General features: G+C 41.7%; 1 protein-coding gene across 6 annotated transcripts in view; it reads left to right on the top strand.

Moving 5' to 3' along the window:
* RIOK1 (RIO kinase 1) overlaps positions 1 to 16,182 on the top strand; it is a 31,952-nt gene extending 15,770 nt beyond the window's left edge. For 4 of the 6 annotated variants that reach the window (XM_045811592.2, XM_045811590.2, XM_045811591.2 and 1 more), the window contains 5 exons: positions 1,591 to 1,656; positions 4,205 to 4,324; positions 5,133 to 5,186; positions 6,772 to 6,924; positions 7,781 to 13,410. In XM_045811592.2, the coding sequence (XP_045667548.1) occupies positions 1,591 to 1,656; positions 4,205 to 4,324; positions 5,133 to 5,186; positions 6,772 to 6,924; positions 7,781 to 7,891 (504 nt within the window). In that variant the 3' untranslated portion in view covers positions 7,892 to 13,410. Of the gene's footprint in view, positions 1 to 1,590; positions 1,657 to 4,204; positions 4,325 to 5,132; positions 5,187 to 6,771; positions 6,925 to 7,780; positions 13,411 to 13,864; positions 13,987 to 15,765 lie in introns of those variants that run through there. The other 2 variants (XR_015722563.1, XR_015722564.1) reach the window with 2 other exon arrangements.
* Positions 16,183 to 17,276: the final 1,094 nt, after the last annotated feature.

The following is a 17,276-nucleotide window of genomic DNA, read 5'->3' on the forward strand; positions in this document are numbered from 1 at the left end:
TTTTTTTCTTTTTCTGGCTACTTGTTTCCCTTAGCATAATGTCCTCAAGATTCAGTCACGGTGTACAAACACATCCCATGCATCTGTTCATCTGCGGATGGACGCTTGGGGTTCTTCCACCTTTTGGGTATTGCGAATAGTGCTGCTGTGAACATGGGTGCACAAATATCTCTTCAAGACCCTGCTTTCAATTCCTTTGGGTTTATTCCCCACAGTGGAATTGCTGCGTTACATGGTAATTCTGCTTTTAATTTTTTGAGGTACTACCGTACTGTGTTCCTTAGTAGTGAAACCGTTTTACATTCCCACCCAGCACTGTGCCAGGGCTGCCAGTTTCTCCACATACATCCTCACCGTTTTCTGGTTTTGTTCTTGTGTTGGTTTTTTCTTTTTTTAGAGTAGCTATCCTGACTATGTGAGGTCGTACCTCATAGTTTTGATTTGCATTTCCCTGATGATGGGTGATGTTGAACATCTTTTCGTGTGCTTGTTGGCCACGTTAGAGCTCCATTCAGAAAACTTTCTCTAGGAGAAATCAGGCAGAAATCATTGTTTCCACAGGTGTATTTCCCAGATCCTGTGAGCCTGTAGTAGAAGTGGTCGTTTTGCCTCACTTGTCATTAAGGTCCTTTTTTTTTTTTTTTTTAAAGTAGGCTCCACGCTGAATGGGGCTTGAACTCACGACCGTGAGATCAAGACCTGAGCTGAGAAGAGTCAGACGTTTAACCGACTGAGCCACCCAGGCACTCCTGTTATTAAGTGCTTCGTAATGTTGTCAGCCTCTACTAGACCATGAGCCGGCAAGGGACAGGAGTACCTCATCAGCGCCTGGCACATACTAAGCAGTTTCATATATTAATGGGATAAATACGTATCATTTTTGTTCCTAGATTTCTTTGGCACTAATTTTAGTGTCTGAATGTAAAACAAAAAACCCTAGTATCACTATTCTTTCCTTTTTTCTATGTATTCTAAGTAGAGAACAAATTTCCAGTTCTCCAGCCAAAAGACTATTGTAGAATCTTTGTCACCTTAGTTGCAGTCACTGTTGGCTCGAAGACATTTCTTTGGTGGTTTATTTCTCTGCAGTGTTGGAGACACATGTTCAAAATTAGAGGACAGTCCACTTTTCCTCTTTGATTCCCTTCCTTGACTGCTGAAGCATTAAAGGGTGGGTCTTCCCTTCTTTGGGTTTCATTTTTATTTTAATAAACATTTTTGGTAATCATGTAAAAATTAGGAGAAGTGGAGTCTTGAGTTCAAGCCCTGCGTTGGGCTCTGCACTGGGTGTGGAGCCTACTTTAAAAAAAAAAAAAATTAGGGAAAGTAGTTTTACTCTTTTGAGGGAAGGGCCAGGGATCGCCTGAGGCTAGATATTTTGATTTTGCTGTTACTTTTGAGCTGACAGCAGCCTTTTTGGTGAGGTCTGAGAGAGAGCTAACCTGTCACTAGAGGCCTCAGAGTCCGTCCTTTCAGAAGTGTAGAGGTGATACTGATAAAGATGAGAGCAGGTTTATACTAAAATTGAGAAATGGATGCATCTTCTGTAGGTTGAATATAAAGGAAAGTAACGTTTGATTTCTTTCCAAGGCCATGGAAATAGCATCTCAAAGGACCAAGGAAGAAAGGTCCAGCCAAGATCATGTGGACGAAGAGGTAAGACGTATTCTCTGTCCACAGCCATAGGAAACACTTCGTTTTGAGTTTTTGTTTTTTAAGGGCATACTATGTCACAAACTTGATTTTAAGAGAGAAGCAGTTTTCAGATGATGAGAATATTTCCTTGTACATAATTTAACTGAGCCAGATTGGGTAAGTTACGTTTCATTACATCATTCCACTAGCAACCTATTAGCCCATTGTCCTAGATGGAGAGCTTTACTTATTTATTTGAAGAATAGCCGATGCCCAGGATCATATTACTTTCCGATGGGCAGCACAGTGATTCCGTATTTGTGTGCATTCGTGAATGGTCCCCATGTAAGTCTGGTTACCATCTGTCACCATACGTAGTTGTTATCATGTTATTGACTATATTTCCTACACTGTATTTTATATACCTGTGATTTATTTATTTTAAAACCAAAAGTTTATACCTCTTGATCTTCTCATTAAGAAGTTTTACCTCTTAATCTTCTCCTTCCCCCATCCTCTCCCCATCTGACAACCACCAGTTTGTTCTCTATATTTATGAGTCTGTTACGCTTTTGTTTGTTCATTTGTTTTGTTTTTTTAGAGTCCTCATATAAGTGAAATCATGTAGTTGGTCTTATTTCACTAAGCATAATACCCTTGAGGTCCATCCATGTTGTCCCAAATGGCAAGATTTCACTCTCTTTTAAGGCTGAGTAATATTTTGTGTGTGTATTTTTTTTTTCTAAATTAATGGCCACTTATGCTTCTTCCTTATTTTGGCTATTGTAAATTACACTGCAGTGAACATAGGGGTGTATGTATCTCTTCGAATTAGTATTTTTGTTTTCTTTGGATAAATACCCAGAAGTAGAATTGCTGAATTTTGTGGTAGTTCTATTTTTAGTTTTTTGAGGAGCCTCTATACAGTTTTCCCTAGTGGCTGCACCAGTTTGTATTCCCACCAGCAGTGCGTGGGAGTTCTCTTCTCTCTACATGTTTGCCAACGCTTATTTCTTTCTGATACTAGCCATTCTGACTGGTGTGAGGTGATCTGTCACTGTGGTTTAGGTTTGTATCTCTACAGTGAGGCTCAGCTTGTTTTCGTGGGTGTGTTGACCATCTGTATGTCTTTGGAGAAATCTCTCTTCGGGTCCTCTGCCCATTTTTTAAATCAGATTGTTTTTTATTGGTGAGCTTTATGAGTTCCTTATATTTTTTGGATATTAACCCCCCATCAGATACATCATTTGTAAATATCTTCTCCCACTCAGTAGACTGTCTTCATTTTGTTGATGGTTTAGTTTGCTGTGAAAAGGTTTTTAGTTTGATGTCCCAGTTGCTTATTTTTTCTTTTGTTGCCCTTGCCTGAGGAGAAAGATCCAAAAAAATAACTGCTATGACTGTATTTAAGTTTACTGCCTTTGTTTTCTTTTAGGAATTTTAAAGTTTTAGACCTTACGTTTAGGTTTTTGCTCTGTTGTGAGTTTATTTTTGTGTATGGTAAGGTAGTCGTCCGGTTTCATTCTTTTGCACGTGGTGTCCAGTTTTCCCAACACCATTTATTGAAGAGACTGTCCTTTCCCCGTTATATATTCGTATCTCCTTTGTTGTAAATTCATTGACCGTGTATGCATAGGTTTATTTCTGGGCTCTTTATTCTGTTCCATTGATCTATATGTCTGTTTTTGTGCTAGTGCTATACTGTTTCGATTGTTATAGCTTTGTAGTGTAGTTTGAAATTAGGGCGTACAATGCTTTAGATAAAGAACACTTTTAAGGAACCTACTGAAACATGATTCAAGAAGGAAAAGCCCATTTCAATTCACAAATATGAATTTTTAAATGATTTAAATGTTGATTTTGGTACCATTGTAGACTTTAAATATTTATGTGTTGTGAAAAAGAAAATTATGTTAACCTTGGAGATCAGTGTACTTTTCAAAGATTTATCTATTTGAGAGAGGGAGAGAACGAGTGGGAGGGACAAAGGGAGAGGGAGAGAATCTCAAGCAGACTCCACACTAAGCACAGAGCCCGACATGGGGCTCGATCTCATGACCCTGAGATCATGACCCGAACCGAAACCAAGAGTCGGTTGCTCAACTGACTGCACCCAGGCACCTCCGTAGTAGACTTTTCATCAAAAATCTCAGAGCTACTAGTGTGATGGGTGAATACAGGGCACCCCATATTTATCAGCAGTTCTAAATCCTTTCCACCATAGCACAGTAGATAATGTTTCCATATAAGATTATGTTCCTTTGTAAGGCATAGCCAGGGGCAGTACTTGCTAATTGGAGCTCCATTCCTTTCTTTCCCACTCTGAAAAGCTTTCGGAAATGTAAACAAGGGGAAAGAAGGGACTTCCAATCATTTCCTGTTTTATTGTTCAGTAACAAAGTCCTTTTGGGATGTCGCACAGCAACACCAGTGTGTGCAGAGAGCCTGGCTGAGAATCAGTGCTGTAGATGATGACAGATTCCTCTGATGTGATGGGTGTGGGATGCTCAGGGAATGAGAGAAGCATGTGAATAACACTTTTGATTTTCCTCTTCTCTGTGTCTGTTAGGTGTTTAAGCGAGCATATATTCCTAGAACCTTGAATGAAGTAAAAAATTATGAAAGGGATATGGATATAATGATGAAATTGAAGGAAGAGGACATGGCCATGAATGCCCAACAAGACAATGTGAGTAGCTCGGTTTGCATATAGCAAGCAAGTTTATAGAGGAAGCTACTGTCGCACACCCGCCATCTTGAATATTGGCTTCTAATCTCCTGAGATGGCTGATACCCTTTGCATTAATAGGTCCTCTGTGCATATTGGATATAAAGGGAATTCACTGGTGTTTATGAAAGAAAATGGCACATTTGAGTCCAACAGACTGTAGTTGCGGAAAATGGAAGATTTGTGTAAAGTCTGGGCTGTAAATGGTTATTATACAAGGTCCACTAACATATATATTTCAAGGTCTGGAACGTTTCTTCCTGTGAAAAGGCCAGATAGTAAATGTTTTAGACTTTGCAGGCTAAGAAGCAAAATTGACCTATCATGTAAGTCATTATAAAATAAGAAGAAAAAAATTTCCCCAAGTTTTTATTGATGAAATTAAAAGTCCTTTAATAATTGAATACAGCTTTTCATGATTCCTAATAATGAGAGAAGACTGGAGTTATTTTGGGGAGGAGAATACATTCCATTTAATTGAGAATCAAAGTTAGAGTTTTCTATTACAAAATTGGTAGCAAAGGTTCATTTGTAAAAACCATCAGGCTGTGGGTGGGTTGTGGGCCAGAGTTTGCTAATACCTGTATGCTTGGTGGGCAAGAATAATACCCACTCTATAAACTTTCTGTATTAACCAGGGGATAAATTTTAGGCACCTTTTAATAATCACAGAAGATTATTAGCCCACTGAGTTCTTTTGTAATATGACAGTATGTGTTTTTCACTGCCTAGCTTTATGTTGATTCTTCTTTTTCTTTTTGGCTGTAAGATTCTGTACCAGACCGTTACGGGATTGAAGAAAGATCTATCCGGAGTTCAGAAGGTACGAGAACACGTGTTACTCTTCATTTACATGAATACTCTTTTGAAGCGTATAAAACCTGTATACTAGAATTAGACTGACAATCGTATTACGAGTATATAGGTATTTTCAAAGTTTATGGGAATCTTCAGAAACGCCCCATTTGTGTTCACTTTTTTTAACTGTAAGACTGAAATATAAGCATTTGTGATTTATTTCTGCCTCTCAATTGTCCTGTTGTTGCTGAGGCATTGATACTTTTTATATCCTGGGCTTCATTTATGAAGTTTTAATGATAACCATGTGTTTCTTGATGTTTTTACAGTTAAAACAACAATAACAACAAGGGAATCTGGCCTCATACTGGTATAAAACCTGTTGCAGAGCAGTCTCACGGGTTTAGAAGTCTTAGGGTTCTGGATTCCTGTAGTGTTTTTTCTTGAAACAACCTTGTTTTGTTTTGTTTTACATTTTTAGAATGGTGTGGATTAATTCTAATGTAAGCAAAAATAAAGGTAGTTCTTGTTTATTTTATTGTTTTGTTTTGTTTTTAAAGTAGGCTTCATGCTGGACCCCTGGGTGGCTCAGTCGGTTAAGCATCTGCCTTCGGCTCAGGTCGTGATCTCAGGGTCCTGGGATCCAGCCCTGCTTTGGGCTCCCTGCTCAGCAGGGATTCTGATTGTCCCTCTCCCTCTGCCTCTTGCCTCCACTCATGCTCTCTCTGACTCTTTCTCTCTCGCTGTCTCGCTGTCTACCCCAAATAAATAAAATCTTAAAAAAAAATAAAGTCTCCTCCACACCCAGCGTGGAGCCCAACTTGGGACTTGAACTGATCTGAGATCCAGATCCTGACATTTAACTGACTCAGCCACCTAGGCGCCCCTATTTGTATGTTCTTAATTAAAGGCTTAAATGTGAAGGACCATAGTTTGCTTTTTGAAAATTTATTGTGTCTTTGTTTTTGGAAGAATTGAATTAGGAAAACTCACATGTTCAGTACGTGTTCCGTATAGTAAGTGTTATAGGGCAGCTGTGCCTTGAGTTCCAGCACATGAAGATTTTGTGAAAACGGGCTAGAAAACCTTTTTGTACGATTGCCTTTTAAAGATTAGTTTTTCTTATAAAAAGAAAACCTCTAATTTTTAAGAAATGCTCCCTGCTGCTTTAAAAACTGCTAAACTTCAGGGGGACAAAAAGGGCAAATTTCTCTTGCTTAAATGTTGTTTTCCCTCTTGATTGGATTCATAGTTAAGTGTTACTTGAAATCTGATTCATAGGAAAACAGTTGTGAAGTTATCCAAATCAATCTTTATTTTTGACTTCTGTCTGTATTTCTCATCCTTCCGAATCCCAGCTCAGTTCTGTCGGTGATCTAGGTCACCCACTGAAGCCCCAGTTCCTTCATTTGGGTGTGTTCTCGAGCCTCACTCGACGCGCTGCTTCCACGTTTCGTCCCTGATGTTGATTCTGTTCTCGATGTTTCAGTACAGGATGTGGTTGTTCACCATATACCTGCAAGGCTGAAAAATCTGAATTCTGGCATTAACACATTTAACAATAGGTAACTAAGTGGTTTAGAATAATGTGGTTTTGTAATATTTTCAAGGTCCCTGCACTTCTAGAAAATCAGGCTAAGGAAAGGGCTTGTTCTGATTCAGAAGATGCTGGAAGCTCTGAGTGTTCTGACACAGATTCTGAAGAGCAAGAAGACCAGGCCTGCTCCCGGAAACCCACTGCTGACACTGAAGTTGACAAAAAGGTTAGCCGAGGACTCAGTTTCCCTTTTTCTTCAGCATGGCAGCAAAGCCAGTCTCATTTCTCTTTGCTCAAGAATTAGATTATTAGATTACTAGATTATGGTGGCCGAAAACATTATTGATCAGTAAGTACTTCTAGTTGTAGTGCCAGTTGCTAAGTGTGAACTTTGCCTGTGGAGGTCACATCATGTAGAGATTGGGCTTCTGTTAGGAGTTCCCTGGGCACTGCCTTGAGAGAGGACACACTGAATTCATCGATTAGAAATGATTGTCATTCACCTGAAACACAAATGATGTTGGAGTTGTTCCATGGTGAAATACTGAAGGGCCATCTCACAGGGGATTTGCAGCTCAGCCAGTGTTTCCAGAATCTAAGAGACTTATTCCACTCCTAGCTATCAGCATAAGAGATGCTACTGATTGAATGATACATCACTGCTGTGTAAATGTTACTCTTCTTTTGTCATTTAAGCCTTTAAACCTTAAAACTTTGGGGGCCGTAAGACTTCTGAGAGACATACCCAAGCTAACGCACACATTTTCTTTCTTTATTTACTGCAAATACTTTGTCTTTTCCCAATCTTTGTTTCTGTTAGAATATGAAACTTGTGAAGAAAAGTAGTTGCAAACATTTAATAGTCCTCCCAAATATTTCTTTTTGGTGCTCTTCAAACTTCTGTTAAGAAACCCTAAAGACAAATTTGGAACCAAATTGCACCACCACATCCTAATCATTTTCATCTTTTCCTCTTATACTCACTTTTATCCTTTCTTAGATTTTCTTACTTAGTTCTGATAGTAAGATGAATCCTCTGAGTGAAATCTGCAGGTTCCTTTGTTTTTGTTTTTATTTTACAGGAAAGAAAAAAGATGGTTAAAGAAGCCCAGAGAGAGAAAAGAAAAAACAAAATTCCAAAGCATGTGAAAAAAAGAAAGGAGAAGACAGCCAAGATGAAAAAGGGCAAATAGAACCAGAACTCGAGACATAGCATAATCTTCCGTCAGTCGCTTTTCCTGCCTGCGTGCGTGGTGAGCTGCGTCTGGAAGGGGTTCTCACGGCAGCGTCACGAAGGTGGAGTCACGTGTTCTCGTGTAATTACGTAACAAGCTCTAAGCTCTCCAGTCTAGATCCGCCTCTGGGTGGTGGTATTGACAGAGGATTTATTAAACTACTATTTCAATGAAGAACTTTATACAATTTTATTTTTATATATATATTTTTTCTCCTTTAATGTGTTTTTTGAAGCATCATAAATATTTAAATGTGACCAACATCCATAGTCTTTGTGTAAGTGTAAAGGCACTTTGGACAGACTTGGACAGATTGTTTTTGCTTTGCTCCTAAATGCCAGGGACCCATCTGAAATCATTTGATCCTAGGGCCACAGTTTCTGTAGAAGAGAATTTCACATCTACGCAGGTACACAGGTGGCTGTGGACGTGATCATGCACTACGACTCTTCCGTGTGCATTGCTGCTCATTTGGGATGCACTTACTCTTCATCCTTGTTACTCTTTTGAGTTAAGACATCCCAGTTCATAAGCTATTTCACTGTTCATTCATTCATCGAATATTTGAGTGTTTTAGGTGCTAGGGACATAGCAGTAAACGAAGCTGAAAAATTACTACCTTCAGGTAGTTTACATTTTGAAAGCCAGCCATTAAACAATAAAAAACAGTATCAGTTAGGTGGTAAATTCTATGGTGTGAAATAACGCAGAACAGAGAGAATGCTTGGGGAGGTGGGAGTTGGCAGTTGTAAAACAGGCCACACCGAGCAGCTATATTTGAGCAAATACTTGAAGAACGTGAGTCATGTGTGTATCAGGAGAGAAGAGTATTCCAGGCAAAGCAAATGGCAAGTGTGAAGGCAGAAACCCTGGGGCAGAAGTGTGCCTGAAATGTTCCAGAAACAAGAGGCTCCCATAACCGAGAAAGAGATCAGATGGTGGTAGGCTATGAGAGGGTTTTGAGCAGAGGAATGATATAATCTGACTTGCGTTTTGGAAGGATCTCGCTCACTCTGGCCTCCATGGAGACCTGAGTAGGAAGCAAGGGTGGGAGACCAGAGGGGCGGTTACTGTAGTAACCCACGTGAGAGCTGGTGATGGCTCCATCTAGCATGGTAGCAGCGGACATGGAGAGAGGTGGGATTCTAGGTATAACAAAAAGTGGAGCGAACTGGATATGCTAAGGGAATATGTGGGGCGTATGACAAAGCGAGGGATGACTTCAGGGTTTATGCCCTAAGCAACTGAGAGTTGCAGTTGCCACTTCCCGTGTTGGGAAGGAATGTGGCTGGGGCAGGGTTGGGGTAAGCTTCCATTGCAACAAAGGTCAAAAGAAGTGATCAATTTTTAATTTTTCTTCCCATGTATTTTTTATTGGAAATGCCTATTTTAGCCCTTGCATCAGAAACAGTTGGCATAGGGGCGCCTGGGTGGTTCAGTCGTTAAGCGTCTGCCTTCGGCTCAGGGCATGATCCCCGAGTCCTGGGATCCAGCCCCATATCGGGCTTGTCCGCTGGGAGCCTGCTTCTTCCTCTCCCACTCCGCCTGCTTGTGTTTCCTTTCTCGCTGGCTGTCTCTCTGTCAAATAAATAAATAAAATCTTTAAAAGAAAAGAAAAAAGAAACAGTTGCTATAAATGAACTTAGTTTCCCTGAAAGTGAAGCTTGCATCTCGTTGTTTGAAGGTTGGTATGCTACTGGGGATGGGGGGCGGTCAGCTGAACTTTTAAAATATTAGGTTGCATTTATTATGTTCATACTGTCCTCTCCTCCTGGCTTTAAAAAGTTTCAAAATCCAAAATGCAATTTAGGTGAAATACAACAATAGCCCCTCTAAAATATTCTACAGTTATGCAAAGAGAAACAGAAACAGCCTTAGCAATCCTGTACACGTGTGGGGGTTTTATCTTCAGGATCTTCCCTTTCTTGTATGTGTTTGGTCTTACTCCCACAAGGTGTGTTGGGCGGGGGTTTACGCTCCTCAGGGCTCTCTTTTCTACATCTAATGCAGTTACAAAGTTCGGAATCCGTTTCTCTTGGGCAGAGGTAGTGTCAGCAAAATAACAGGGAAAATACATTCTCATTGGCATTGCTGCCAGGAGGAAGTGGTTCCTACAATTTGGGACTGTCAGGGGATTCTAATTTGAGGAACATTCTTCTGATAACTGTCTTGCTGATAATCTGTTTCCTTGTTTGGGTTCAGGGCTGCAGGCTGTACCGACTAGTAACCACTGTTAATATTTCTGGCAAACTTGTCTGAAACCATGTTTCCCCGTTCCTGTCTTTCTCACCGGAAGGCTTGGGAGAAGGAGCGTATTCTTAGGCGAACTTATAGGGCTACTTGCTGACTTTGGTTGCAACTGAATTTTGAGTGCTTGACAGGTTTGAAGTACCCATGGATTCGTTATTGGTTGTACAGTTACTTTCCATTTGGGGAGGTGGAGTTTGGGTCTTGACTCAAAGTCGGGGACGTAACTTTCTCAGTTGTATCTGATTTCCTGTCCTCTCTTTTGTTGATATTCAATCCTTCCGAATAACATGTTTCTGTTTACTGTGAAAAATTGGCATCATTTCTTTGAAGCACAAAATCACAGCTCTGTCCTGTGCCGCTCCAGTCGTCCTTCCTTTGACAAAGCCGTTGGGGAACAGAACTTCCGCTGGCCCAGGCGCTCCAGCGTTTGAGCATGTCCTTGCAGCGAAGAGACAGGGACTGTGGCAGCTGTTTGCCTCAGTCTGACCAAATAGGAACCCAGGGTTCTGGGCTGGCATCAGGTCTTCAGCTTTATTTCTGCTTGATGAAGGTGGACTCAAGAGATTAGAAAACTCTATGGTTTGGTACTAAGTTGTTTGAGAAGATCTCTTCTTTTCGTGAATATTCTATTGAGTTCAGTGCAAGCAGCTTGCTGTTTCTTGGTAGCAGGCCTATCCTGTTTTGTGGCTATGACTTCATTAATCTTTTGGCTCAGAAAATGAAGAGTTGAAAAAAAAAACTTCTTCTAGAAGCTGGTAAAAATTCAGTTTAAGGACATCTCAGATGTCATGGGCTCCATGAAGACATGAAAATCCTTTCATTTTCGAAAGCTTGACAGGTTTTCTAATTTTTAGTTGTCTGTACACATAGGAAGTAGAGACCATGCCCATTCAGAGGTGTACCTTGATTTCTGGGGGTTACTTTTTGATGATGAAAGAGTTGCACGGATCAGCAGCTCCTCAAAGTTTAGTTTCTTTTTTTTTTTTTTTTTTTTTTTTAAGATTTTATTTATTTATGTGACAGAGAGACAGCCAGCGAGAGAGGGAACACAGCAGGGGGAGTGGGAGAGGAAGAAGCAGGCTCATAGCGGAGGAGCCTGATGTGGGACTTGATCCCATACGCCGGGATCACGCCCTGAGCCGAAGGCAGACGCTTTAACGACTGCGCTACTCAGGCGCCCCTCAAAGTTTAGTTTCTTAGGAAGATGCTTTGTGACCACGTCAGATGGACACGGTTTTCAACCATGGGTGATCATAAAGCAAGAGCTCTTTATGATTTGTCTCTCGAATCGCATTAAGTTATCACACTTCCTATATTTTGTTTGCAGTTTTTCACTCCCATAGCCTTTGGATTTGCATTGCCTTGGATAGAAAGGCTTTTATAAATGTCCCAAGGGAGGGATGCCTGGGTGGCTCAGTCAGTTAAGCATCTGCCTTCAGCTCAGGTCATGATCCCAGGGTCCTGGGATGGAGCCCCGCATCAGGCTCCCCACTCGATGGAAAGTCTGCTTCTCCCTCTCCCTCTGCCTGTTATTCCCCCTACTTGTGCTCTCTCTGACAAATAAATAAAATCTTTAAAAAAATAAAATAAATTGTCCCAGGGGTAATTGTAGTACAGGGTATCAACTCATTTAAGCTAGTTTCCGAAAGAGAAGATGCCTTTCTTGTATCTGTGTCTTCCAGAGATCTCAGTCCCGGTTGACCGTGTTGTGGAAACCTCTGGACTTGAATTTGGAGAACCAAGGCTTGAACTGGTGGAATTCTTGACTGGTTTTTGGCTTCCCTTCATTTTCTGTGTTGCTCCACATCCTGCTTTGAGTGTTGGCGGGCCATGATTATGAGGAGGTGGCTGTCCCACAGCTGGACTAACCACACAGCCACAAAGGCCTTGTCTTCGGGTTTTTGTTTTGTTTTGTGTTCCAGAATAGTAAAGGGGTCATTTAGTGTGTGGGCAGAGCTATCTCTAGCTCTCTGGAGAGGTTCCCATGTCTCATTAGTGCTACTTTGTAGTTTTGTTTAAAGGCTGATCAACTTCATCATCTTTGGGTGAAATTTTAGCCTTTACACATCCTCTTTGTGAATGTTGTGGGGTTCTAGATTTGTCAGTGAAAAAGTGGTAGGTCCTTGGGGCCAAAGACTTGTTGGAGTCAGGATGCTGGAGTGCAGAAGCTGGAAAGACAGAGGAGGTGAGAGAATGGGATATTTAAGGTCATACTTGTGGAGGGTTGCCCTTGGTGTCATATCTGAGCTGCAGCCGTGGGTGTGAGTGGCTGCAGGAAGGGAGCAGACGAAAGCACTGAAGGCTGGAAGGTCTAGGAACTGAGGCCAGGGCTTGGCAGGGCCGTCTGTGCTAGGACAGGCCTCGTTTTAGAGTGTCCGTAAGGGCCCTGCTTAGATCCTCAGGGAGAGAAGGGAAGTGGGCCAGGAAGGGGATGACATCGATGCCTGCCACCTGGAGGGGAAGTGAGTGGTGTCCGATGACATGAGATTAAGGGCGGCAGGGCAAGCAGTGCCCTCAGGAGAGCCAGGGTTTAAATGGGCTAAGGAAAAGGGAACCGTCAGAGGAGGCTCCGAGGGCACAAGGCTTTTTACTGGTGTCTGACCAGGAGTTCCGAAAGGCCTTGTGGGGGTGTTTCAGGACTTAGAAAGGTGGGAAGGGGTCTGTTTGAGCTCAGATGCAAGCCCCTTGGTGGCGCTGGTGGCTTCATGTTCTTTGAGCCTGATGCCATTAAGAAGGCCAATGCCGTGACTACGATGGGGATAGTAGCAGTGCTCACCTCACAGAGTTTGTGTGAAGGACGCTGAGGCTAGCCACAGGCAGCTTGGTGAGGGGCAGAGCCCACTGCTCAGTCACTGAGAGGGGACTGCCAGACATGTGGGTGCTTCTGCTGCGGTCTAGGGAGAAGCACACAGAACCACTTTGCTTCCTGCAAAAGCCACTGAACGCGACTCCACGTGGCCTCCAGATGGGACCAGCAGTGACAGGACATACTCAGCTCACAGGGACGGGGTAATTGAGGCTGGGAGGAATCGGTCAGCCAAATCTGAGTCGGAAGGTCTGTTAGGGAAAAAGGAAGAACTATTATAAAACGTGAAAGAAGTCTTAAGAGACATGCATCCCAGCGCTGGGGACTTCGTTTGGATCCTGGTCAACCAAAGCAGTTGTAAAAAGATGGACTTGTTTTTCTTTGTTAGACGAACAGAAAAAAATTAAAATGGTGTAGGTGTTAGATGGTAGGAAGGAGCTGTGATTGTACTGGATACGAGGGGGTTAGATGGCAGGAAGGAGCTGTGATTGTACTGGGTACGAGGGGGTTAGATGGTAGGAAGGAGCTGTGATTGTACTGGATACGAGGGGGTTTTGTTCCATTTGAAAAATTGTGTTCCGTATGGACTGAAGTCTTTATGCATCTAACAAATAGGATATCTGGGATTGCTGGAACATACTCCCAGTTACAGTAGATGAAACAAGGTCAACAGAACGTTAATAATGGCTAAAGCTGAGTAATGGGTGTATAGGGATTCATTGTATTACTCTATTTCAATGTATAAAAGTTTCCATAAGAAAAAGGGCTTTTTTTAATGAGTTTAAGTATATCAAAATACAGTTTGTCACATAGTAGTAGTGTCTATATATTTGTCTTGTTATTATTTTTAAGTAACTTTTTTTTTTTTTACCTAGGCATCAAGGTTCAATCACATGGGCCAAAAAGGTAGATCTAAGCAGAATGCCCACTGACTGATGCTGGTGTCACCTGGCGTCACTTGAAATGACCTTTTGGCTCTGAAGTTCAGATGCTACTAGTAGGTTGCCGTTAGAGAACCTGTATATTGAACAAAGGCTGATGGAAGTTTTAGTTCTGCCAAACCCAGCCCTTGTTTTAAAATATGACGCCATCTTCTGAGCGCCCTGTCCTAACCACTCTATTTGGAATTGCAGTCTGCCCCCTTCCCTGGGGCCCCTACACACCTGTATTACCTTTCCTGTACATCATTTTCCTAGACTCTTTTAAGTAGCTTATTTACATATTGAATTTACTTATGTATATATCATGCGTCTTCGCTCACCTCCCAAACTCTGACTAGAATGTGACCTCCATGAGGGCAAGGATTTTTACCTTTGTTCAGTTTTGTGTCCCAGCACCTAGCATGCTGTCTGAAGCGTAGTAAGTGCTCAATAAATATGTAGTGATTAATAGGTTGTGTTTCTTAAAAAAAAAAAAATGAGGGTATTACATCAATACGCACCCCTCGTGTTTGTAACAGTGAAAAGTAGGAGTTGATGTGGACTTATTTGTACCCTCTCTAGCCCTACCCTGACCAGTGGTGTCCATTTTAAGGTGGCTGACCTGAGCTTTGTCTGCAGGCCACAGCACTGCCCCTGCGGCACTCAAGCCAATGGAACTGGTGGGTTTTAAACTAGATTGTTATTTTGATTTTGACCATGTGAGACCATTTGACCATTATCTAAAGTGTCAGCCAAAATTGGATTGACTAACGAATTATTCAGTCCCAAATCACCACCATACATGACAATGGGAGTCTTTGAAACTAAGGCTTAGAATTCACACAGTTTGCCATCTTTTCCCAAATACAGACTGAGTGTTTTTAAGATAAATTTATCTTATTAAAGATTTTTTATTTATTTTTGTGAGAGAGACCACGAGAGCACGAGTGGTGGGGAGGGTCAGAGGGAGCCTGTTGCGGGACTTGATCCCAGGACTCCGGGATCATGACCCGAGCCAAAGGGAGATGCCTAACTGACTGAGCCACCCAGATGCCCGATAAATTTATCTTAAAAGGTGGTTCTGAGTGTAAACAAAAACTCTGCTTACCTGAGAGGCTGACAGACTACCACAGTGAGGCACCGTCCCGATCCTTTTCTTCACCAGGGCATAGAATAGTATGCTAGCTGCGGGACATTGGCGTGATTGTTAACCACGTATTTGGTCTTACCCAGCCTGGTTTATCATTAAATGATACCAGTACTGGCAGTAGTGTTGGGAGCTTGTCTCCTGTTGCCCCACCATGTAAGCATCATCGGGGCTTGCTTGAGGGGAACCCTCTCTTGGCTGGGGAAAGGGTGAGTCACTTTCCTTTGGGGGGAAATGTTTTCATCTATAGATTCAGAGAGTCAGACCAGGTAGTCATAAGATTTCTTCTTTACAATTCCATTATTGAAAAAAGTGTAGCAGATCAATGATTGAGGAAAGAACTTCCAAAGGCAAGGAACCAGGCTAGAATTACATCTCTTAAAAGAGTTTGTTTATTAAAGATACAATCGATGGGTGTAAGGTGCCAGTTACGCCACAAGTCAGGTTTGCTTTTTATATGAATCACAATCTCAAGGCAACTGTGTGCCGTTTTAATTCCGTGATAGGAATTGTTCATTGTCCCTGCGATAACGTTTGCTCCTCTAGAGGGAGATGTGCCCTTGAGTTCTGATTATTAACGTGTCCTATAAGCTGCATGGCCGTCACGCTGCTGATTGCCAGAACTTTCAGACTGCACAGGACTAGTCAAGTTCCTCTCTTTACGTTCCCCTTTAAGAAGGATTAAATGAACCGATCTTGTTGCTCGCAGGTGCACGTTCGGGGGCTGAGTTTTGAATCCGTCCTCTTAAAGAACTCTACGGAAGTAACTCCTCAGTAACATTTTCCCAGGAGTTGTAGCTCCTTTAATCAGGAGTTGCTTTACTTTAAACCAGCACACATGCTTCAAGAAAAGAATAACAATCACACAAAAGGAGACTTCCTGAAGAGCCTTAGACTGGGAGTCTGGCATGCTATGAACTTGCTAGGAACTCGCTCTTTCTGGGCTTCAGTTTTCCCATCTATAAAATGAAGATATTGGAGTGATGAGGACCCTGAGTTCTAGAGCTGCTGTCTACGGTCGCCATTGGCCATGTATGACTGTTGAGCCCTTACAGTGTGGCCAAGCGGGATTGTAAGTACCAAATACACACTGAATCTTGAAGACTAAGTAGGAAAAAAAAAAGAACATACAGTAACTTAGTAACTTTTTAATATTGATTACGTGCTGAAATGCTAATATTTTGCATGCAGTAGCCACCCAGCCACATTTCCGTGGTTCCAGTTACCTGTGGTCAACCACGGTCCAGAAGCAGATGGCACTCCTCCTGACGCATCCTCAGAAGGTCAGTAGTAGCCTAGCATTGGGTCACAGTGCCTGAGTCATTCACCTCCCTTCCTGTCCTCATGTGAGAGTTCATCACCAAACATTATCCCAATAAGAAGGCTAATACAGTACAGTAAGATATTTTGTAACGTCTATTATAGCATGTTATCATTGTTCTATATTATTAGTCACTGTTAATCTTTTACTGTGTCTAAATTAAACTATCATGCATGTATGTGTAGGAAAACAGCATACATACAGGGTTTGATACTATCCGTGGTTTCAGGCATCCACTGGGGTCTCGGAACGTCTTCCCCATGGATGTGGGGCGGGGGGACTACTGTATATTGGGTCAAAGAAAATATATCAAAATTAATTTCACCTATATTTTGTGGGGTAGAAAGTTTTAAATTGTGTATGTGAATATGTGGTGTGTAGGACAGAGCAACCCACAAAGGAAGGAATGAGCAAGGGACTCCCCCAAATCTGTCGAAATCAGTGTTCTAGAAGATATTTTGAAAATTCCATATTCAGGAATATTTAGTATTTGTGAAGAAAAAATTGCCATTCCATTTGGCTTAAATATAGATAATAATAAAATGCGTGAGGGGAAAATGGGACTTCTTATGAATACATGAGTACAAGGAGGTATTAAATACCTGTTTTTTCCTCACAGTATTTTGTTAGCTTGTTTGCTCCTCGAACTTTCCTACTTCAGGTAGTCACTGGGACAGAAGAACGTGGCCCTAAGCTGCTTTCCACGCCACCGCCAGGCACGGCATTTTCAAATCTCTTGTTTTAGCTTAAAAAAGAAAAATCCATGTGAATTTTGCATTCTACTTCATACTAAATTCCTGCTAAAAACCTTTTTGAAAGTTTTTAAATGACCCTCAAGTAATATGAATGCTCCAGGAAGTCATGCCCCATGTTTAACCTGAGGTTTCCTTGTGGACCAT

The sequence above is a fragment of the Ursus americanus genome, chromosome 32 (genome assembly GCF_024610735.1).
Source record: "Ursus americanus isolate L20-20 chromosome 32, mUrsAme1.1.p, whole genome shotgun sequence".
Lineage (NCBI taxonomy): Eukaryota > Metazoa > Chordata > Mammalia > Carnivora > Ursidae > Ursus > Ursus americanus.